The sequence below is a fragment of the Medicago truncatula genome, chromosome 8 (genome assembly GCF_003473485.1).
Source record: "Medicago truncatula cultivar Jemalong A17 chromosome 8, MtrunA17r5.0-ANR, whole genome shotgun sequence".
In the NCBI taxonomy this organism is placed as follows: domain Eukaryota; kingdom Viridiplantae; phylum Streptophyta; class Magnoliopsida; order Fabales; family Fabaceae; genus Medicago; species Medicago truncatula.
The window spans coordinates 1354785-1377071 of record NC_053049.1 but is presented as its reverse complement, the minus strand read 5'-3'; the positions used below and the strand labels follow the sequence as shown (position 1 = coordinate 1377071).

Genomic DNA, 22287 nt, shown 5'->3' with positions numbered 1-22287 from the left:
TTACTTGAGTTTATTTTGAAGTTTAATTGGTTTGTTCATGTAAGAATTACTTAATTGTTTTTTATGACTTGATTAAAATATTCAATAATTTGTTTTTCTTTATTATTAATGCAGACATATCGAGATGTTCTTGGAACAGCTTTGTCCAAAGCTTCAATGGGAAATAACAAAACATTAATTATTGCTGTAGTAAATAAAGCTTATGTAGAACAAGATGTAAAGGGTGATCCCACCACCATGTTTGATCTATTTTTAAACAGCTTTTGGCTTGGAGAAGGAACAAGATCTTTGGTTGATAATATTCTCATCGTAGCCGTTGATCAAACGGCCTACGATCGATGCCAATTTTTGAAGTTGAATTGTTATAAATTGGAGACAGATGGTGTTGATTTTGGAGGTGAAAAACTTTACATGTCTCAAGATTTCATCAATATGATGTGGACAAGGACTTTTTTCCTTTTGGAAATTCTAAAACGTGGCTACAACTTCATTTTTACGGTAAGTTTATTTAGATAATGAGTTTGCAAGACTTTTCTTTGAGATTATTTAATTTTATAGAAAAAAAAATCAAAATTTTCAATTTAAATTCTATTGTTTTATCGGTAAATTTGGTGAATCTTTGAAATTAATAGATTTTATGAAGTGTTTGTCAAAGCTAATTTTACGAAATTTCAAATACCACCTAAAAACAAAGAATCTAAAATTTCATGCATACTCTATAACATTGAATATCAAATTGGTCCTTATAATTTTTTCAAATACGGAAAATCGGTCACCATATCTTTCAAAAAAATATCGTTTTGATTTTTCATTTAGATGATTATTTGAATAATTTTAATTAATATTTAATAATTTAGTCTCTATATTTTGATAATATTATATATATATTATATACCTATATTTAAAGGGAGTACTCAATTTTTTTTAAAACATTTTCTTCTAATTATACCTTCATTCAAACTATGGACATATTCACGAACCAACGACTTCGGGTGATTTATAAACCAAAGCAAGCTTAACAACCTTTTTAAGTCTAACTAACCAAAACCGCAATGAGCTAGATTTAAGACATTTGATCCAAGACGAAAACAAAACAACACATCGATGATGGGATCTTAACAACCACGAAACCACTAGTGTGGTGGCAGAACGCCGGAACCCCAAAAACCTTGAAAATTGTAGATCTCAACATATGGAAAGAACTAGAGATAAAAGGCAAGAAACCAACCACCACCAACACACAGTGGCGCCGACATCTTCCATGACAAACCCATCTTCAGTACGACGAAGCATAACTAGAGAAAACCCATATCAAACTTGCAACATCAGATCAATATTTTCTTTTAAAGTAAAAAAGTAGTTAGATGGAAGAACAACCCACTAACGACTACTTACAACAGCCCCAAGAGGGTTTTGAGAAACGACTCACAACGAACCTAGATCCCTTTCATCGTGAAGGCCACCAGAAACAACTAGTCGCAACAACACATCAACTACATATATAATCTAGTATGAGCATGAACAAAACTATGGAACAAACAATGAATACAGCAGCAACGTCGACTTCATGGACAACTTCGACTAGGGTGAAACAGTGTTGTAGTCGTGAGCCTAGAGAGTGCACCACTAGCTGGAAAAGGCTACATCATTACTTAAAATTATTTTTAATCTTTTAAGTTTAATTTGCTAAAACTTTTTAAGTTTGCTAAAACTCTTTAAGTTTGCTAAAACTTTATCATTTAAGTTTACCACGAGAGTGTGTTTGCCTAAGATATACATCAATATATTTTTTTTGGTAAATAGAAGAGATGGCAAAGCCATCGTAACTCACACACGTAAAGTGGAGGTATGGAGGTTCGAACCCCGATCATGAAGTCCGGCCTAACAATTTCGGTATTTTTGCCAGTTGAGCTAGGACTTATGAGACTACATCAATATTTACTCTCACTAATAATTTCTTTTTGAGTTTATATAATTTTACTTGCATAATTCCATTTTCAAATATTCCTAATTCATCATCACAGATTCAATTTTGTAGGACACTGATGTAATGTGGTTAAGAAATCCATTTGAAAAGTTGAGCAACGATGAGACCGAAGACTTTCAAATCAGCACAGACGAATACTTTGGTGATCCTTGGTCAGAAAAAAATCGAGTCAATACTGGATTTTTCTTTGTGAGATCAAACAACAAGACCATATCTTTGTTTGAGACATGGTATGGAATGAAAGATAATTTCACAGAAAAAAAGGAGCAAGATGTGCTTGAGGACCTCATTAAAGGTGGTATATTTCGAGATTTGGGAATCAAGGCAAGGTTCTTGGATACCCTCTATTTTAGTGGATTTTGCCAAGATAGTAAAGATTTTAGGGCTGTAACCACTGTCCATGCCAATTGTTGTAGGAGCATCACTGCCAAGGTGGCTGATTTAAAGAAAACCCTTCGTGATTGGAAAAGATTTAGGAGGTTAGGGGTTAATTCTACTGTAAATGTCTATTGGAACACTCACGAGTGGTGTTTAGAGTCTTGGGATAATGACCTAATATAATAATGGATTTTTTTAGAGGTAATATAACAATGGTTTAGTCATCACTCATCACTCATCACATATATATAGTTTTTTTTTTTGTCAATGATATTTACATATGCATATCCATTTTGTGTACCATATCTAAGATAAACGTTTGATTTTATATGGTGGTTTACAATCTACTTGAGGAAACCTGAATTTAATTTGTAGTGAATAAAAGTGAAATTTCTTGGCAGGCATATAAATGGCTTAAAGATTTGACAATATATTCAAAAATATAAATAGAAACACGTTTGATTTCTTGGATCTTCATTCTTCATCAAGTGGATGCAAATGCATCTCTCCATCATCTCTTATGAAAAGCTACAATGACTATGAGTAACTAAATTATCTTTATGTTGGAATTAGGTGCAATTAATTGTAACTAAACTATGTCCCTACATATATAATACAACGTCCCTCCTAATCGAACTAAGTTCATAGAGACTAATATGCATTATTCTTTTAAAAAATTATTAGTTGATATTTAATGTCTCATAATTTTCATTGAGGGTATATTTAAAAAAAATAATATTCAAACGTTATAACAATAAATATTTTCATTAGTTTTGATATGTTTTCCGTTTTCTTTTAATAATAATTGGTATTAATATTGACCATAGACCTAACCATGCATACTATAACGTTCGTAACAGTCCAGTAACAAAATTCACATGTATTATGTGTTGATTAGAAATGTGAAGTGGGAGATTGCAATCAAAATTTGAACATCAACGTATCAAATATCTTTACGGTTAGCATCTAAGTTATACTTACATAAACCCGCTTAGATTGTTCTGACGATGATGATTTGGATCCTTGAAGACTGTTCTTCCTCAAAGTCTTAAATTTGATTATTTCTGATTTTAATTTTAGTGTGCTAATTTAGCTTATTCAAAACAAACAAAAAAAAAACTTACATAACAATGCCTATTATCAACTCTAAATAATCTAGATTAGATTATTTCATTCCGCTGCAACGACGCCGTAAGAAAAATAATTTTCTCTTCTTTGCTATAACTATACACTGCCAAACCTTTGACTCCTCAAGAAAGCATGCACTACTATATATATATACATAGCCTCAATCTTGATTTAATTTGTACAATATCCTAACATAGAGGTAAAGAAAAAAATAATGATGGATAATCTTAGGCAAACCCTTGGGAGTTTTGCAATGGTAGCATTACTCTTTATTGGTTTTATTTTCCTTTACCATTGGTCTTTCTCATCTTTCTCCACCCAATTACTTCTATCTCACAATGAACCACTCTGCCAGCAGCAATCAAACATGGTACTTTCAAATCACCAATATTACATTTTTTTTCCTTAATTTATATATAATGATCGATCATATTAAGTATAGCTATATATCATTATTTTTTGTTGATATATTATATTTTTGCATATGAAGTTTAATTGTTTAATTTTCTCCATGGCTTGATTGAAATTTTCAATAATTTGTTTTTTTTTTATTATTATTATTAATGTAGAGCACCTATGTTAATGAATCATATGGAGATGGTCTTGACAAAGCTTTAGCCAAAGCTTCAATCAGAAATAACAAAACGGTGATAATTGCTATGGTAAATAAGGCTTATGTAGAACAAGATGTAAATGGTGATACCATCACTATGTTTGATCTATTTTTAAGCAGTTTTTGGCTTGGAGAAGGAACAAGATCTTTGATTGATAATCTTCTTATTGTAGCCGTTGATCAAACGGCCTACGATCGATGTCAATTTTTGAGGTTGAATTGCTATAAATTGGAGACAGATGGTGTTGATTTTGAAGGTGAAAAAATCTACATGTCTCAAGATTTCATCAATATGATGTGGAGAAGGACTTCTTTCCTCCTGGAAGTTCTAAAACATGGCTACAACTTCATTTTTACGGTAAGTTTCTTTAGTGTGAATTTGGATGAGACAATTTTGTTGTGACATTGTAATTTTATATGGTAATTTAAATTTTTCACTTACATTTTATTTTTTTGAAAGAAAAAATGCATGAATTTTATGAAGTGTGTGTATTTCTAATTCTTAGCCATAATTACAAATACTACTTGTTAGTTTTTAATGCTCCATAGTGAAAAAGTTGTTTATGAAAAATATTTACTCCATGACACGACACACAAACTTGGATTGCCTAAATTAGTGTCTGTGTGTATTAATCTATTGGTTGAAAATATTTATCTTGGTGGTTGAAAGTATTATATCTAGATTGTTAGATTAATCGATCAGCTGAGGTAAGTCTAGAGATGCATAGGCAACAAAAGATTATTCATGACAAGTATAATTTATATATGTTTTAGCTAAGAATATATATATATAATATATAATATAATCAATTAATTAAGAAATATATTTGCCTCTTCAGCATAATTAGATATACTTATGTGTAGATTAACAATTAAACCATAGTCGAATTGAGTGAGGAAAAAACTTCGCATTTAAGTGAGCATTCGAGTTAGAATAATTTCCTAGTGATTCAAAATAATCAAAATATTGGGTGGGTACCTTAGCATGTGATATGTGTCACCCCTCTCATGTTAAAATTTTGTTGAAGTAATTAAGATTTCTGACGAATGTACCAAAGAAGAAATATTGTACGATTAATCTTTCCAAATACAAGGGGTTCAAATAAGTGCAAATAGGAAAACACGTAATTCAATTCAATATTTTTAGATAATAAGGTCCTTTGCAGCTGTTGCTATGAAATTTGTTGCTGACACACATGTGTTAGGGTTGAAAAAACACCGCAAGAAGACCGAAATATCCCAGCGGCAGTTAACTGCCGATGCGTAAAGAACCAATGGTAGTTAACTGCCTTGGGATCCATCGGCAGTTAACCACCGATGCGATCCAGATACAAAATTCAGGCATAAGCTCTCTTCTACTCACCCTCTTTTTTTAATTGAGCAACATCACCTTGTTTATGAGACATACATTTCTACGCGATGCAAACATCGGATAAAAAATTCTACCACAAATTCCTAACAATTTCTAACAATTTCTAACACAATTCAATCAATTATATTCTAAACAACATATAATAAATCAATCAAAACCTAAATATGTCAAAAAAATTCCAAATAATCTAACAATTCAATAAAAAAAAAACCAATGGAGTTTTAGAAATTCTTATGTTCTATTCTTTTTTTTTTAACAAATGTATGTTCTGTTCTTATAAGAGCATCGACAGTTAACTGCTGAAGGAACCTCGATAGTTAACTGCCGCCGGGGCATTTCAGTCTTTTACTTTTCAGCCTTTTATGAAGTGTGAACAGCAAAATTACGTTGCTATAGGTGGTTGAGTTCTCTGTTTGCATTTTGAAATACATGAGAAGTTTTTAAGAGAGTTAGGCCCAAATTTGGAAAGCTAATACTTGTACTTCACTCTTAGTTATTAATAAATTTTGCTATTCTAAAGAAAAAAATAGGAAAGTCAATTGTGGTGGTTAGTTGATGAGTTCTTTTTATTTTTACTTTTTTACAGATGGTTAGTTGATGAGGTTGAATTCTATTTAAATTCAAATGATGAAAATCATGGGATATTATTATGTATTTATTTTTTAAAATTGTGACCTTAATCAACGACAAATATTTGTATGTTTGAAGAAACCAAATTCTAAGATTTCAAGAACGCTAATTTATTTATAAAAAATAAAATAAAATATTGCATTAGTGTTTTTGCCAAAAGTACACAACCATTATTTACTCTCACTCGTAATTGAATTTTCATTTTATTTTATATATTTTTACTTGCATCATTCCATTTTCTAATATTCCTAATTCATTACCACACATTCAATCTGCAATCTGCATGCATGCAGGACACTGATGTAATGTGGTTAAGAAATCCATTTAAAAAATTGAGCAAGAATGAGACTGAAGATCTTCAAATCAGCACAGACTCATACCTTAATGATCCTTGGTCAGAAAAACATCAAATAAATACTGGATTTTACTTTGCGAGGTCGAATAACAAGACCATATCTTTGTTTGAAATATGGAATGGAATGAAAGATAATTCCACAGGAAAAAAGGAGCAAGATGTGCTTCTTGACCTCATTGGAGGTGGTATAATTGGACATTTGGGACTAAATGTTAGGTTCTTGGATACTCTCTATTTTAGTGGATTTTGTCAAGATAGTAAAGACTTTAGGGAAGTGACCACTGTTCATGCCAATTGTTGTCGAAGCATAGCTGCAAAGGTGGCTGATTTAAAGGCAGTCCTTCATGATTGGAAGCAATTTAGGAGGTTAGACTTAGAGGTTAACTCTACGATAAATATCAATTGGACAAGTCACCAATGGTGTTTGAGGTCTTGGTGATGACCTAACAGAACTATGTGTCAATCATCAACTAATAATTGTTTATTAGTTGAATAATGATATTTACATATGCATTTCTATTTTATGTATTCTAATCTAAAATAGGCATTTGAGCTTGTGAGGCAAATAGGTTAAATTTACATTTCAAGATAGTTTAGTTATCGATGAGCTAAAACATCAAATGGACCATTATGGTTGGCATTATTGAAGCACTTTGTTCCAATGTCATGATATTTGGTATATTTGGGATACCATAAGCCTTATTTAGTGGCTCTTGCAATGTTACACACTTATGCAACTTAGGCATATTTTGCTTCAATGGTAGAAAAATTAAACCATTCTATAAAACTCACTTGGACAATTTGATATTTGGTATATTTGGGATCTTACAACTCAAGACACGAAATAATGGTTTACTTTAATTTCAATTAGAGAGACATCAGGCATGATAAAAATCATGATAAACATGTCATTTTATATTGTCTCAATTCTAATATTGGATTAAGATATGATATAAATAATTGATAACTTATTGTATCATATCTCTCTTATTTTGGCCAACAAACTAACTCTTAATGTCTTGTAATTTTTTTAAGAAAACAAACAAACCCACCGAAATTGTCTTGCAACTTTTAATGAGGGCAGCAAAATCTATTGGTTTTAATGTTTTTAAACTTATCTTCTTATAATATGAGCTAGAGGGACTGATTAATATCGACCCTAATGCCTAACACTTTTTTTTTTTTTGAGGTACTTATTAAGTTATTATCAACTCCAAAATACTATTTATTTAAACCAAGGCATTTAATGATATGATATAGATTAGTTAACTTACTTTATTTGTTTTCTCCGTAACCAAAAAAAAAATATTTGTCTTATCCACGGCCAAACCTTTGACCCGTCAAGAAAGGATGCACTACTATATATACATAGCTCCCAATCTTGATTTAATTTGTTCAATATCCTAAACATAGAGGTAAATATAGAATTAATGATGGATAGTCTTAGGCAAACACTTGGGAGTTTTGCAATGGTAGCATTACTCTTTGTTAGTTTTATTTTCCTTTACCATTGGTCATTCCCATCTTTCTCCACCCAATTACTTCTATCTCACAATGGACCACTCTGCCAGCAGCAATCAAACATGGTACGTTCAAATCGACAATTTTCATCTTACAAGTTGATTTTATATGGTTAATTAAGTCCAACGCAAGATAAGATAAGACTTGAAAATGTATTTAATTTTGTGGGGACAATCTTCGTCTTACGAATCAGTTTTATAAGATTGAGTTATAGTCAAATTCTAACAACTTGCTTGAAATTGTCAAAAATTTGTTTTTCTTTATTATTATTGCAGAGCTCCAATATTAATGAAGCATATGGTGATGGACTTGACAAAGCTTTGGCCAAAGCTTCAATGGGAAATAACAAAACGGTGATAATTGCTATAGTAAACAAAGCTTACGTAGAACAAGATGTAATGGGTGATGCCGTTACCATGTTTGATCTATTTTTAAGCAGCTTTTGGCTTGGAGAAGGAACAAGATCTTTGATTGATAACCTTCTCATCGTAGCCGTTGATCAAACGGCTTACGATCGATGCCAATTTTTGAGGTTGAATTGCTATAGATTGGAAACATATGGTGTTGATTTTGGAGGTGAGAAAATATACATGTCTCAAGAATTCATCAAGATGATGTGGAGAAGGACTTCTTTCCTCTTGGAAGTTCTAAAACGTGGATATAACTTAATTTTCACGGTACGTTTTCTTTATTTTTGCTTCCTCCTTGTTTTATGTTAGTGTCTCTTTTTCATTTGAAGTACATGCAAAAAAACAAAAAAAAAATTACGGAAACCATCACACTTATTATAATTATAATCTAAGACTATTTGGTAAAAACAAAAACCAAATAATAGACGAGCAAATAACTAATAACGTATAAGTTAGTTGGTGTAATTTGTAATGTTCAATAAAATTAATGGTTGAATGATAAGTTATAAATACAAAATGACATAAAAAAATATGTCTAATTAATATTTAATTTTTTTTCAATTAAGATAACATGTGTAGATTGAGTGAATTGAAGCAATGAGCTACTTGAAGTAACTACTCATAAAAAAATAAAAAAATAAAAGTTATGAGTCCATGAGAAATAATGCTAACGTATCAAACAAGTATATTTTTTGGTCATATGAATTTACAAGCTATAAAATATCAGTTATACAGTAACTTATTGTGCTTGTCAAACCGAACTCTACATATTGATGCATCAAGTTTATATTGTATATATTTATGATTTTAATTTTCAAAACCCAAATTACATTAGAAAGGTTAATCAAAAATCAATTTTATTTTCTAAAACATTATTTACATGAGTCAAAAATTCATTTTCTTAGGATTATTATATTTTGATCCCTTTAAATATATATCCTTTTTAGTTTTAGTTTCTTTAAAATTTATCTTCAAATAATAGTCGCTCACATATTTTTGGTTTGCAAATTTGATTCTCATTGTTAAAGACTACACATATGGAATTGTATAGAAGAAGGATTAAAAAAAACAAAAGATGATAAATTTATAGGGCAAGTTTGAATTCCTCAAAATGTGAGTTTAGAAAGTGAGACTTTTGAGTTGCTTCAAGAAAATGGCAAACTTCTAAAAGAAAAATTAGTTAAAAATTGTGAACTTGTCAAACTTCACTCGTAGGTTGTGTGCAAATTGGGGGAACTGTGAAAGTAACATTGGTATGACATGTGGCATTGATATAACATTAACCAATTAAGGTGTGACATATGGTACACATTTTAAAAAATATATATCAAATAAAACATTTATAAAGTAACATTGGTATGTGGTACACTCTTATTGATCAATGTTATATAACATTGGTACCTTAATGGTACACAAGTGGTGTCCGTGAAAGATCTAGTCTAGCTAGTCGCATTTTTCATTTGGAAACACATGCATGCATGCATGTAACGTAAAATAGAAAACGTGCAATACATCACGGATATGTGCACATGTTGTAGAAACTTATAAAATGATGATTTGTCAATGTGTCGTGAAACATGAAACACATTGTTAATCCTTAATTAGAGGACCCTTAATTCATTCTCTTCTTTTAATTAGTTGACTTTTTCATTTGTATATGTGCAAATTGTCTTGGGTACGTGTATGTATATGAGTGATGGAGCATGTATTGGATCGTGTGATTGTGATGTATAGTGAAAGATTTCTATAGAAGAAGTAGTGAAAAGATGATTTTTAGCGTGAACTTTTGAAATTTGTGTATATTTTTGAAGGAAAATGGCAAATTTTGCGAAAGAAATCATCTCGATAAACATTCACATGGATTCCACTAAATATCTCATATAAATTTGGTGAGATGTATGTGAATTTTAACCAATAAAAAATATGTGTTAAAAAGTGTGTTGTTAGTGTTACTCGTAACATGACGTATCACATGATGTTTACACAAACAAACTATGATAGGCGCTTGAAAATTAGTGTAAGTGCGGATTCAAATCTTAACAAGAACTCATACGCTGGAATACACCCCTTAATATTTTGTTCAACTAGACCATGAATAATATGATCCAATTAGATCATGATATTGATATAGGTAACAATTTTGATTGTGTACAAGTATGAGTTATATATCCCACATCGGATAAAAGAGTAAAGGTTGAACACCTTATAAGTAAGAGGACCCTTAAACCCATAACCTTAAGGTTTTGGGTAAAAGTGTGGTATCTCTCTTACATGTGGGGTTATTCTAGCCTCGATGTGGACGGTCCCCCAGACTTCCATCATGAACCAACATGTTTCCATTTTAAGATTTCTAAGTTTCTTCATGAACCTTAATAAATGACAAAGATTTTTGTTCGAAGAAACCCAAATTCTAGGTTTGAAGAACAATAATTTTGTTAGTTTTTTTTAATAATATTGAATTAAAAAATATGATACTTTGAATGAAGGTCTGGTTAATTGGCCATGCTACTTAAAGATTGTAACTATACATCAACATTGTATTAACTTTTTAAAAGGAAAATGGAAAAAGGGAAAATATTGTATGTTTTGGAGATTTTTCTATCATGTGCAAATTTATACTCCCTCCGTCCTAAATTATATGTCGTTTTAGGAGGAAAAATTTGTCCCAAATTATATGCCGCTTTACAATACCAATGCAACATTAATGTTACTTTTCCTATTATAACTTTAACTATTTATTACTCTATCTTCTTTCAATTCTTTCATTTATCTTTCCCATATTATATATTATGGACAATTTTGTAAAACAACTCATAATATCTATTTTCCACACAATATTAATTGCATTTCTTAATATGTGTAAATGTCCAAAACGTCATACAATTTGGGACGAAGGGAGTATATATAAAGAAGTTTAAAATAGTAATTTGTCTTGAAACTTGTGCATTTTGTATTAAATATGTAGCTTTTTAATAAAAAAAAAAATTAATTACTTTAACATGTGCAAGATTACAAACTCATGTTTTAAAAGTTAAAGGATTGAAGCAAAGCAAGGGGAAACAATAAATGAATTTTTTTTTTAAAAAAAAAGACCACACAATAGTATTTTTGCCTAAAATATATACAAGTTGTAATTGCATTCTTTTTCAATTAAAATATTTTAATTGTGTCATTCCATTTTCTAATATTACTAATTTATTCCCACTATAGGACACTGATGTAATGTGGTTAAGAAATCCATTTGAAAGGTTGAGCAAGAATGAGACAGAAGACCTTCAAATAAGCACAGACGTATACCTTGGTGATCCTTGGTCAGAAAAACATTTGATCAATACTGGATTTTTCTTTGTGAGGTCAAATAAAAAGACCATATCCTTGTTTGAAACATGGTATGGAAAGAAAGACAATTCCACAGGTAAAAAGGAGCAAGATGTGCTTATTGACCTCATTGAAGCTGGTATATTTGGACATTTAGGGCTCAAGGTTAGATTCTTGGATACCCTTTATTTTAGTGGATTTTGCCAAGACAGTAAAGATGTTAGGGCAGTAACGATCATTCATGCCAACTGTTGTCGAAGCATCACTGCGAAGGTGGCCGATTTGAAGGCAACCCTTCGTGATTGGAAGCAATTTAGGAGGTTAGAGGCTAACTCTAATGTGAATATCAATTGGACAAGTCATGAGTGGTGTTGGGTTTCTTGGGGAAGGCCTAATAGAACGTCACTAGGTTGATGATTACACACACACATATATATATATATATATATATATATATATATATATATATATATATATATATATATATATATATATATATATATATATATATATAGTTGTTAGTTAGTTGAATTATGATATAATTTACATATGTATTTCCATTTTTGTACTTTATCTAAAATAATTTGATTAAAGAAAATGAGACATTTAAGCCTGTGAAACTTCAATACCAAAAAGTCAAGTTAAATTTATTTTAATGGTTGAAAGTTTATAATGTTATTTTTGATTTAAACTCTTATATATGGTGATTGAAGTCTTTTGTTTGTATGGACATTGACTAAATTTTCTGGTTTTATTGTTTTTGGTTTCGTTCAAACCGTAAATTTCAGAGGTTCTTTCTCATATACCTTGTGCTAGTAAGGACTCTAAGTTGTTATTAATATAATTCATTTTTGCTTGTTAAAAAAAATACAAGAGGTTGATAAATTAATAGAGGAATTGTTTTTAAGATTGGTGCATTTATCCAATTAAAATAAAAGTATTGACAATTGTGTAATTAGCATCCAGGTTTAACTATCTTGCGTACTCTTTTATTTATTTTTTTAAGCAGTTTAGTGATCAGAATTTCAGTGCTTAATGTAAATAAATGTGATATTCATTATTTGAACTTCGACACCTGTATATAAGAGTTTATTGATCGAGCTATTGATCGAGCTATGTTCATAGAGACACATGTTTATAACTCATATTAATATAAAATGTAGAGGAAATGCAAAATGAAAAGTTTTACGATTTCATTATGAGAAACTCACCCCTTTCAAGTAACTTATTACTCCATCCATCTCAAAATGAATTTCGTTGAAATTTTTTAAACACGTATTAAGAAATGCAATGATTATAAGAAAGAGAATTGTCATTTTACTAAATTATCATTATAAAATATTGAATTGTTTTTCACTAAAGTAAAAGTAATGTTTTGAGATTAGTGTATAGTATAGTACTAAGTGAAGATACAATTGAAAAGAGAAAATTAATATTGTATTGAAAAATAAAAGTGACATTCATTTGAAATAATTTTTTTTATTAAAGTACACTCGTTTTAAAAGGTACTTTTGAATCAATGTAGACAAAATAAAGTCTAAGTTGATTGATATATTTTAAAGTTTTTAACTTAAGACTATTTTCAAATTAAGTTTTTCTTTAAGAAATAAAGAGTTTAATTTCTTTGCATCCACATTATAAAGTTTTTTTTTTTTTAAAAAAAACATTGTACATAAATCTTTTTCTTATCAAGACACATAAATCTAAGTGTTTTATTCATTAATGAATGAATATGATAATTTATGTGTCATATATCTATTAATTGATGTGACAATATACTCTTAGGTCAATGTAAAATATTTGTACATTATATATTTTTTGAACAAGTAAAATATTTGTTCATCAGTGTGTATTAATTAAATTCAGTCTTAGCTCAATTGATAAGTATAATACATAATATTTGTAAGGTTAGGGTGAATACTACAATTTTTTTATTTAATTAAATTCATATATAAATATTTTAGAAATGTATATATATTTCTTTTTTAGGAAAATTGGAAATTAGAAACCTATATATAGTCACGGACGAAACCCGTGCCTAATAAACAAGAATTTTATTTAATTCTGTTTTATTATTCACACAAGGGTTTTGCGTTTTTCTTATTCTACGTTATTCGATTCCCAATTCTATCTCAAAAATTTAGGGTTTCACTTTCAAAATCGATTTCAATCAAATTTTCCGATCCACAAAGAAATTTAGGGTTTCTATTCATTCCATTAACAATGCCTCCAAAGACGCCAAAGAGAGGTTCAGCGGGTAGTGGTTCAAAGAGGGGTGGCAGATTATCGAGAGGAACTGCGAAATCTGCGCAGAATCAACAACAGCAGCAATCTGAACTTGTTGAAGAGAAGACGGTGATTGAGGAAGAGATCAAGGTTGAAGAGAATCTTGTTGTCGAGGAAAAGCCTGTGGTGGAAGAAGATAATCCTGTTGTTGAAGATAAAGCTATTGATATGAATCAAATTGCTCCTGAGGCTGTAGAAGATGCTAATTCTGCGAAAAGTAAGATTTTTTTATTTTAATTATTGAAGTTACATCGAAAAGTTAACTTTTTTAATTGAATTTATGAAATTACGGTGAAAATTACGATTTTTTTAATTGAATTATTGAAATTATGGCGTAACATGAGATTTTTTAATTGAATTATTGATTTTTTTTTTTATTTGGGGTTGTTTAAATTGTTTATGGATTATTGGGGTTTTTGAAATTTTAAGGGTTTGAATATGGTAATTGTGATATTTGGGGCGTAGTTATTGTTATGTGATAGTTTATATTGTTTTGTTGTACGAAAAGGTATGATTCATTATATTGTTTTTGAAAGCATAGTTTTTTGATAGATCTACAATTCTTCATTCATGAAGGAAAGTTATAGCTAGAAATCCTTTTTGTAAGGTTATATCGCTTCTTTTATTACGCTTGTTGCAATTTGAATAGGTTGCATAGGCTTTGAAGAATATATAGCTGTTTATTCTTCAATTTGTTTTTGTATCAATTATTTTTCGGTTCAGTTGTGTGTTTGTGTTATGTTTGGTGATATCAATCATGAAGTGGTTTTAAATGGGAAATCATGTGGATCGATGTTGTCAAATATTGGCTGTGGCAGATTTCGGTGGTAGTTTCTTTGACAACCGCCGTGGTGTTTTTTTGACGGACATAGCAAAAAAAGGATTTTAGGCTTTCCACCATTGATAACATTGATGTACATTCATTGTGCAATGATTGAATATGGAAAATACTAATTTAACAAATATTGAAAAGATGTTTGAAAGTTAAGTCTGTTTTGACTGGGACCAATTGAAACCTGTATTATTTTTTTACAGAAGATGAAGAGGAGGTTAAGGAGTCTATAGATGAATATGAGAGAGACGAGCGTCTAGATTTGGAGGATAATGATCCTGAGTATGAACCTGAGGAGTATGGTGGGGTTGACTATGATGAGAAGGAAATTGAACAGGAAGAGGGACATGAGGTGGGAGATGAAGTTGAGGAAGAACCTGAAGAAAATGTTGTTGAAGAAGGTGATTCAGGTGAGGAAGAAGTCGAAGATGGTCATGATGAAATTGAGGGAGAAGAGGATGACGAGCATGCTGATGAGGAGCATGACCGTGAGCGTGCGGAGATGGCTGATGTGGATGAAGAGGAACATCGTGAAGTTGTGAAGGAGAGGCGAAAGCGGAAAGAATTTGAAGTATTTGTTGGGGGCCTAGACAAGGATGCTACTGAAGATGATCTGAGGAAGGTTTTCAGTGAAGTTGGGGTTGTGACTGAGGTCAGGCTGATGATGAATCCTCAGACAAAAAAGAACAAGGGATTTGCATTCTTGCGGTTTGAAAATGTGGAACAAGCAAAACGAGCTGTAGCAGAGCTTAAAAACCCAGTGGTAATCTTTGACTTCTCATTAATAGAGTAGGCTTAAAGTTAAAACTTTTATTGCATTCAATCACTTGTTTTCATCGCTGCAATTTCAGATTAATGGAAAACAATGTGGTGTTACTCCGAGTCAGGACAGTGATACCCTCTATTTGGGAAACATATGCAAAACATGGACAAAGGAAGCTGTAAGTCTAGTTGTTTTAGTCCTATTTTTTGCACCTTCATTCAATTGATGGATTGTGTTTGTAGTTATTTTATCCTGAACTCTGCTGAATTTATGGCTTAATGGAACTTCTGGTGCCAGTTAAAGGAGAAGCTGAAGCATTATGGAGTTACAAATGTTGAGGATATAACTTTGGTAGAAGATTCTAATGATAAAGGAACAAACCGTGGATTTGCATTCTTGGAATTTTCCTCCCGCTCAGATGCAATGGATGCCTTTAAGAGACTGCAGAAGAGGGATGTTACGTTTGGAGTTGATAAGCCTGCAAAGGTTTCATTTGCAGATTCTTTTATTGACCCGGGTGATGAAATTATGTCACAGGTATTTTTCTGAATAGAAATTCCTTGGTTTTTTTTTAAGGTTTTTTAAGCGGAACATGTGTAGAATGGTTTTCTTATCATGAGTACCATCAGTGGTTATATTTGTTGGTTGTCTATATTTAATTATATTTATCTTATTTATTTGCTTGATATATAGTTTTAAATTGTAATCACGTGGGCTCTATTTTCCCACAATTTTCCAGTTTTTACATTCGTGATGCGACTGTAACATCAATTTTAACATATTATTAAATTGTTACTTTTGTGGTTGATTGTTAAATGCTGAATTTAACGTATTATTATGAATTTACTTTTAAGGGTTGTCAGCATGACACATCGGTGTAGATGTATTTATTCCTCATTTTACTGATCAAGTTTGTCAAAATTTAGGTTAAAACTGTATTTATTGATGCACTTCCTCCTTCATGGGATGAAGATTATGTCCGGAATCTTCTCAAGAAATATGGTGAGGTTGAAAAGATTGAGCTTGCAAGGAACATGCCAGCTGCTCGTAGAAAGGACTATGGATTTGTTACCTTTGGCTCACACGATGCTGCTATAAGATGTGCTGACAGCATTACTGGTACAGAATTGGGTGAAGGCGACAAAAAGGTTTGTACGCCATTTTAAAGCAATATCTGCACAGTGAAACATGGCAGTTTATAATGCTTTCATCTTCTTTCAGGCCAAAGTGAGGGCTAGGTTATCAAGGCCACTTCAGAGAGGCCGTGGAAAACATGTTGGTCGTGGGGACTATCGCCCGAGTCGCGGATCTGCAATAATGTCAAGGCCTTCTTGGAGCAGCCGACCTGCTCCTCGTAGTTTCTCGTCGCGTGGGGTAAGAGGAATTGGAAGTCGTGCTCCGCCAATCAGGTCTATTAGTGCTAGAGATAGACGCCCTGTCATGTCTATACCAGTTAGAAGTAGGCCACTACCTCCTCCAGCTAGATCTTATGATAGAAGACCAGCTGGTATGTAGTGTACAATTTAATTTTCAGTCAGACTTTCATTTATTATTTCTTAGGATTAATATATTCAACCATATTGTCTTCTAGATGCTGCATATTCAAAAAGCAGCGTGAAGAGAGATTATGGTCGGCGTGATGATCTACCACCTCCAAGAAGTAGAGTTGCTGTAGATTATGGATCAAGGATGACCTCTGAAAGACGCCCAACTTATAGGGATTATCCACCTCGTGGATCTGACTACTCTGATCCCCCTAGAAGTACAGCTCGTGCTGCACCTAGGAGAGGTTATGTGGATGATGGTTACAGCCAAAGGTATGAGAGGCCACCTCCTCCTCCACCCCCTTCCCATCCAAGTTATCGCGAGGGACGCCCTCGTGATTATGATTCTCTATCTGGCTCAAAACGTTCTTACGCTGCCGTGGTTAGTATTATTCCTGCAATTTTCTTTTAACTGTATCCTGCATTGTTTATGGTCTCATTTTTGTTATACATTAATTAACATAATATAGTAAATTAAATTCTCTGTTTTTTATGTCTAACCAGGATGATGTTCCCCCAAGATACGCCGATACTGGTGCTCGCCAATCAAGAGCTCGATTGGAGTATGACTATGGTGGCAGTGCTTCACAGTATGGTGATGCTTATGGTGATAGGTTGGTTTAATCTAAAATTGACGATTTTGCAATTCTTCCACCCTAATCCTATTTTTGTCCTCTAATTAATTCTTGCATTTTGATTTGTAGAGTTGGAAGATCTAGTCTTGGATATGGTAGTGGCAGCCGAAGTTCTATTTCTGGTCAAGATTCACATGGGGTGTATAGCAGTCGGCAGGGCATGAGTTATGGTGGAGGTGAACTAAGTTGCATATACTCTGATCTGTTATTTTCAGCATCAGAGCTTTCTATACTTACTTTTATTATGTTTTTTCCAATCAGGCTCTTATGGCGGTAGTGATGTTGGAGGCATGTACTCATCAAGTTATGGCGGTGATTACGTTTCTCGTGGAAATGATGTAATCTTCCTGTCCTTTCTCAACCAATTTCGAGGAGTCGGACCGTGTTTTTGTTATATTCTCATGTATTGTTCCTGTGATGTAGGTTGGCGGCAGCTCATATTCATCTATGTATTCTGGCAGGGGTGCGGGTGGCGGTAGCAGTTACATGGGAAGCGGTGGTTCAGGATCTTATTATTGAGGTAAGTAAGCTGATAACTTTGACATTGTGCTTTGTGTATTACATTAGGACGCATTCAGTATAAGTGGATGTATTTTTCTAGAGATTTTGCTATACTCGAAATGGCATCTCTTATCTTTTCGCAAGGGCTGGCGAAGGTTGCACATTGTGGTCACCAGTGAATTTGTCTATGAACAGATCCAACATAATAAATTGGCTGCAATAGGATGACGGCCTTTGAAGCTTATGGATGTTATGAAGCTTACAATTTGGAGACAAAAGAACGATGCTATTTATAGCATTATATTTGGGAACTTGTCGCAAAAATTAGGTCATGTCAATTCAAGCTATCTCTTCTCGGGTCTTCTCTGGGTGGGATGTATTATCAGTTATTGAATTTGTGCTGTATGGACTCAAGTTAGTGAGTGATGGAAAAAGAAATATTTAGCAGTGATGTGTAATCAAACCTTGATTTATGATACCATTTGTGGGTGGATAATGTTAAAGACTTGTCACTGCTCCAATACCCTTTCATTTGGACAGAGACCAAGGCTAGAGATGCTACTTGTTTGGTTAAGGATTAATGGATTTTTTATCTGCTGAATGTATCAAAAAGTTGGTTCTCTATTTTAAGTCTTTAAAGAGATGTTTAGTTACTTTGGATTATTTGTTTTTACAGTGCTGCAGTCAGGACAGAAGTGAACTAATCAGTACTATGTTTAACTAGTAGTAATAAGAATACTACTTCAGGAATTAATAAAAGTCAAAAGATGATTTTTTTGGGATGTGTTGGTGTTGTAGGATTTGTGGTATTCATCCTAAGAAAGTAAAAAGCACAATGAACTGATAATATTTGCTGCCGGAATGATTTGTTACATTGAGTTTTTGTCCTGAGGGGGACTGCAAGATAATGCTAAAGAAGCATTAATATCTTTACCATCTAGTCACCTGCATAGTTTCCCGATTTCGCATAGTATTTATTTGTATGCAAGATAATGCTAAAGAAGCATTAATATATTTACTGACATCCACAAGAACCATTTGCTTCTTCATTGTAGTGGGACAATGAATCACTCAAGTGAATATGAAAATAAAGTAGCAGAAAAGGATTGAATATACTTCATGCACCTGGTTTTACCCCCCACCCCACCCTGCTTGATTTAGAAAAGCTCGGGGCAAACATGAACCAACATAAATCGGTCACATTGACAAAGAAATCACAAATGGATCTAATTATTATTTTCTTATTACATTCAAGAGGGTAGTTTCCAACTCCCGAACCACGTCGTTGGTTGTTTTGAGTATCAAGTACCCTTTCCAAACTCCCAAACCACATTGTTGGTTGTCTTGAGCATCAAGTAACCTACCATAAATGGTGTATTCATGTAGTATACATCTATCTTGAAGGAGGAAGATTCCTTTAAGATGTTGCTCATTAAGATATCTGAGATGTTTTCTCTTTCTAACAACACCCTGTTTCTGAGCAATGTAGAGTTTTGACATTTTCACATGATTTTTCCTATGCATAACTTAAGTATTTCTGCATCTTTAAATCTGCATTTAATAATTTAATTAAATATTCACTGGGTGTGGGTTATTACGGACTGACTTGTTAAGTTGTAGTTTCCACTCTGTTCTGTTTGCTTTGCTGTACTGCAGGATCTAAGCTCTCATCAAGCTCTTGTTATGGATATGAATGTTAGATCTATAGTTTTAGTTCGTGTTAGGTAAGATACGTATGTGGATATAAATGTTCACTCTAGTTTAGGTCTTGTGAGGTAACATTCCTATATGCATATGAATGTTGTTTACTCTAAGTTTATTTCTGTTTTCTTTCAATTTGCTATCATCGATGTTAAGATGATTGTTTCATGCATGACAATGTAAACATTTACGTGGTACGTGTTGCTCTTATTCCAGTGTATAATTGTCTTGTGTTTGTTTGCTGATGAGTTCAAACCCCGTTCAATTGCACCTTTAATCGACTTCTACTCCCTCGTGCGTTTGAAATTTACTCGTTTTCACGTTATCAAGTGCGGTTTAACTGGATGTAGAATCAATTATAACAAAGAATTATAGCGTAGTAGTTTGGTATAGTTAATTTTTAAGCACGGTGAATTTAATTTAATTTATATATTGGTGGAAAGATAAAACCTTATTTATTTGACAAAAAAAGGTAAAACCTTATTGTTCTTTTACTTCGTAGTAACTAATGGGGAAATGAAATATAAAAAATGGTTTCGATGATAAAAATCATTTAGATATTAGTGTCACCAGAATTAACTGTATCCAACTAAAAACTTAATTTATTTGTTGGTTTTTTTTACAACTTTTCATCTATTTTTTTTTGAATAACTATTTTTTTTTTTTTGTCAAGTAGCCTACTGGTTAGAGTTCGCACAATTAATTGTGAAGAAGTGGGGTGTCTGGGGTTCGAACCCCGGCTCCTGCATATAATATCAATATCCCTGCCAACTGAGCTAAGCTCATGGGGATAACTCATAGGAAATTTTATCTAACTTATTCCTAATCCTAGTTATACGTAAAATTGGAATTGTATTAATATTGACCTGAGTTGGGAAATGCAAACTAACGTTAGATTTTGAGACAAGATGCAGTCGATATTATAAAACCAAAATTCCAAAATTATTGATAAGGTTATAATGAATGGATTAATAAATGAGACTGAAATCTAAAGGTGATTATTGTGCCATGTCATTCTTGAATTTTTCTTATAAAATCATTCTTGATATCTAGCATTTTCCTAATTTGTTTGTACTAAAACAGCTGTGCATCTAATCTAAAAAAAAAAAAAAAAAAAAGCTGTGCATCGTTTGTGATTAGTCAGTAGTAATCCATCAAACAAATAATGGTATAATTGAATAAATACATTTCCTAAATGAAAACAATTTCTTAAAAAATTTATTGTCTATTTTATAGGATTTTTTTTTTCCTCTTTCAAAGTTTTATCTACTTTAATTATTTTTCCTCAAAATAGCTCTAATTATTTCTGTGATGGGAAATATAAATTAATCATATACCATGAATAATGAGCTTAACAAAACAATTTTAATCCTTACAAAAAACAATTTTAATCGTTTCCTTAAAAAAACAATTTTAATCGTCATCAGATTGATATATTTCGCGATATTTTGCTACATGTGTAGTATTAACCGAGTCTTAAATTGTCGTCGTGAGCATAACTCAATTGACAGTAACACTTTATTGATATATGCAATAGTCAAAGTTTAAACCTCGGACACCCTACTTATTCATAAATATCAAGTCTTAAATAAATTTCACACCTTAGTCCCTGAACATAATATCTCTGATAACTATCAATTAAGCTACACTTACGGACTTGAGTCTTAAATTTCTAAAAGGTCAATAGTTAAGAAATCAAAATGGTAAAAATCGAGAGGAAAAAAGAAGTAAATAGCATGCAGCATTATGCAAAATCAATTTTTTTTTTTTTGAGAGGAGCATTATGCAGCATCATTATCGTAAGTAATAGTAATATGTAATATAAGGTTGATTTAATAGAAGTGAGATGGTAAGGAGGTTGAGAGTTCAACTCCACTCTCAATATAGTTACATAATACAAACAATGACTCCGGAACACTCTTTAAACATTCTAAATTAGGAAATTATTCTTTAAAAAAATTCAAACAGTTCAATTTTCAATGCATTAAATACGCAAATTTTCATAAAAAATTACTACTTTAGACTCTTAAAGAGTGTCCCAGAATACTCGTTAACATTTCTCTACAAACAATATTAAATATAGTTGCAATGTAAAATCATATTAGTGTCATACTAATAATATGATCTTGTATTACATTGATACCACTTCTTCCACTCCAACAACTCGATCGTGTAGTCCATTATTGCACATGTTCATTGTTCACATCTCAAGTATAATCGACACAATACAATACAACTGTCAATTATCACAAAAATGTCCATAAATGCAATAACATTGACCACATAAAAATAGTAGTTCAATCAAGAGTACAT

General features: G+C 31.8%; 4 protein-coding genes across 8 annotated transcripts; all 4 read left to right on the top strand.

Moving 5' to 3' along the window:
• The first annotated feature begins 120 nt into the window (after window positions 1–120).
• On the top strand, window positions 121–2548 carry LOC25500118 (uncharacterized protein At1g28695). The gene is made up of 2 exons (XM_024772291.1): window positions 121–498; window positions 2039–2548. The coding sequence occupies exons 1-2, from the start codon at window positions 157–159 to the stop codon at window positions 2546–2548; spliced, it is 852 nt and encodes a 283-aa protein (XP_024628059.1). The 5' UTR covers window positions 121–156.
• Window positions 2549–3691: 1143 nt separating this feature from the next.
• LOC25500117 (uncharacterized protein At1g28695) lies at window positions 3692–7130 on the top strand. Its single transcript, XM_013588447.3, has 3 exons — window positions 3692–3863; window positions 4063–4464; window positions 6402–7130. The coding sequence occupies exons 1-3, from the start codon at window positions 3708–3710 to the stop codon at window positions 6900–6902; spliced, it is 1059 nt and encodes a 352-aa protein (XP_013443901.3). The 5' UTR covers window positions 3692–3707; the 3' UTR covers window positions 6903–7130.
• A 747-nt stretch (window positions 7131–7877) lies between these two features.
• On the top strand, window positions 7878–12160 carry LOC25500116 (uncharacterized protein At1g28695). Its single transcript, XM_013588446.3, has 3 exons — window positions 7878–8049; window positions 8260–8661; window positions 11605–12160. Exons 1-3 carry the CDS (start codon window positions 7894–7896, stop codon window positions 12124–12126), a joined length of 1080 nt encoding a protein of 359 aa, XP_013443900.2. The 5' UTR covers window positions 7878–7893; the 3' UTR covers window positions 12127–12160.
• A 1601-nt stretch (window positions 12161–13761) lies between these two features.
• LOC25500115 (RNA-binding motif protein, Y chromosome, family 1 member B) lies at window positions 13762–20197 on the top strand. Of its 5 annotated transcripts, none has more exons than XM_024773840.2 (12): window positions 13762–14215; window positions 15034–15593; window positions 15682–15771; window positions 15891–16130; window positions 16520–16741; window positions 16815–17100; window positions 17185–17519; window positions 17642–17751; window positions 17842–17948; window positions 18034–18110; window positions 18196–18292; window positions 19930–20197. In XM_024773840.2, exons 1-11 carry the CDS (start codon window positions 13936–13938, stop codon window positions 18289–18291), a joined length of 2403 nt encoding a protein of 800 aa, XP_024629608.1. In that variant the 5' UTR covers window positions 13762–13935; the 3' UTR covers window position 18292; window positions 19930–20197. The 5 variants fall into 5 exon arrangements, with proteins under 5 accessions (XP_024629608.1, XP_013443899.1, XP_013443898.1 ...); XM_013588445.3 differs by lacking the exon at window positions 19930–20197 and adding an exon at window positions 18469–19055 and having other exon boundaries at window positions 15037–15593; XM_013588444.3 differs by lacking the exon at window positions 19930–20197 and adding an exon at window positions 18469–19055.
• The last annotated feature ends 2090 nt before the right edge of the window (window positions 20198–22287 follow it).

What these genes read in the sequence shown, in the direction of transcription:
- LOC25500118 (XM_024772291.1), top strand. Translation starts at nt 157, where the DNA reads ATGGGAAATAACAAAACATTAATTATTGCTGTAGTAAATAAAGCTTAT. An exon ending in GCTACAACTTCATTTTTACG is followed by an intron (nt 499 to 2,038) that starts GTAAGTTTATTT and finishes TCAATTTTGTAG; the next exon opens with GACACTGATGTAATGTGGTT.
- LOC25500117 (XM_013588447.3), top strand. Translation starts at nt 3,708, where the DNA reads ATGATGGATAATCTTAGGCAAACCCTTGGGAGTTTTGCAATGGTAGCA. An exon ending in GCCAGCAGCAATCAAACATG is followed by an intron (nt 3,864 to 4,062) that starts GTACTTTCAAAT and finishes TTATTAATGTAG; the next exon opens with AGCACCTATGTTAATGAATC. An exon ending in GCTACAACTTCATTTTTACG is followed by an intron (nt 4,465 to 6,401) that starts GTAAGTTTCTTT and finishes GCATGCATGCAG; the next exon opens with GACACTGATGTAATGTGGTT.
- LOC25500116 (XM_013588446.3), top strand. Translation starts at nt 7,894, where the DNA reads ATGATGGATAGTCTTAGGCAAACACTTGGGAGTTTTGCAATGGTAGCA. An exon ending in GCCAGCAGCAATCAAACATG is followed by an intron (nt 8,050 to 8,259) that starts GTACGTTCAAAT and finishes TTATTATTGCAG; the next exon opens with AGCTCCAATATTAATGAAGC. An exon ending in GATATAACTTAATTTTCACG is followed by an intron (nt 8,662 to 11,604) that starts GTACGTTTTCTT and finishes TTCCCACTATAG; the next exon opens with GACACTGATGTAATGTGGTT.
- LOC25500115 (XM_024773840.2), top strand. Translation starts at nt 13,936, where the DNA reads ATGCCTCCAAAGACGCCAAAGAGAGGTTCAGCGGGTAGTGGTTCAAAG. An exon ending in GGTGATGCTTATGGTGATAG is followed by an intron (nt 17,752 to 17,841) that starts GTTGGTTTAATC and finishes TTTGATTTGTAG; the next exon opens with AGTTGGAAGATCTAGTCTTG. An exon ending in GGGCATGAGTTATGGTGGAG is followed by an intron (nt 17,949 to 18,033) that starts GTGAACTAAGTT and finishes TTTTCCAATCAG; the next exon opens with GCTCTTATGGCGGTAGTGAT.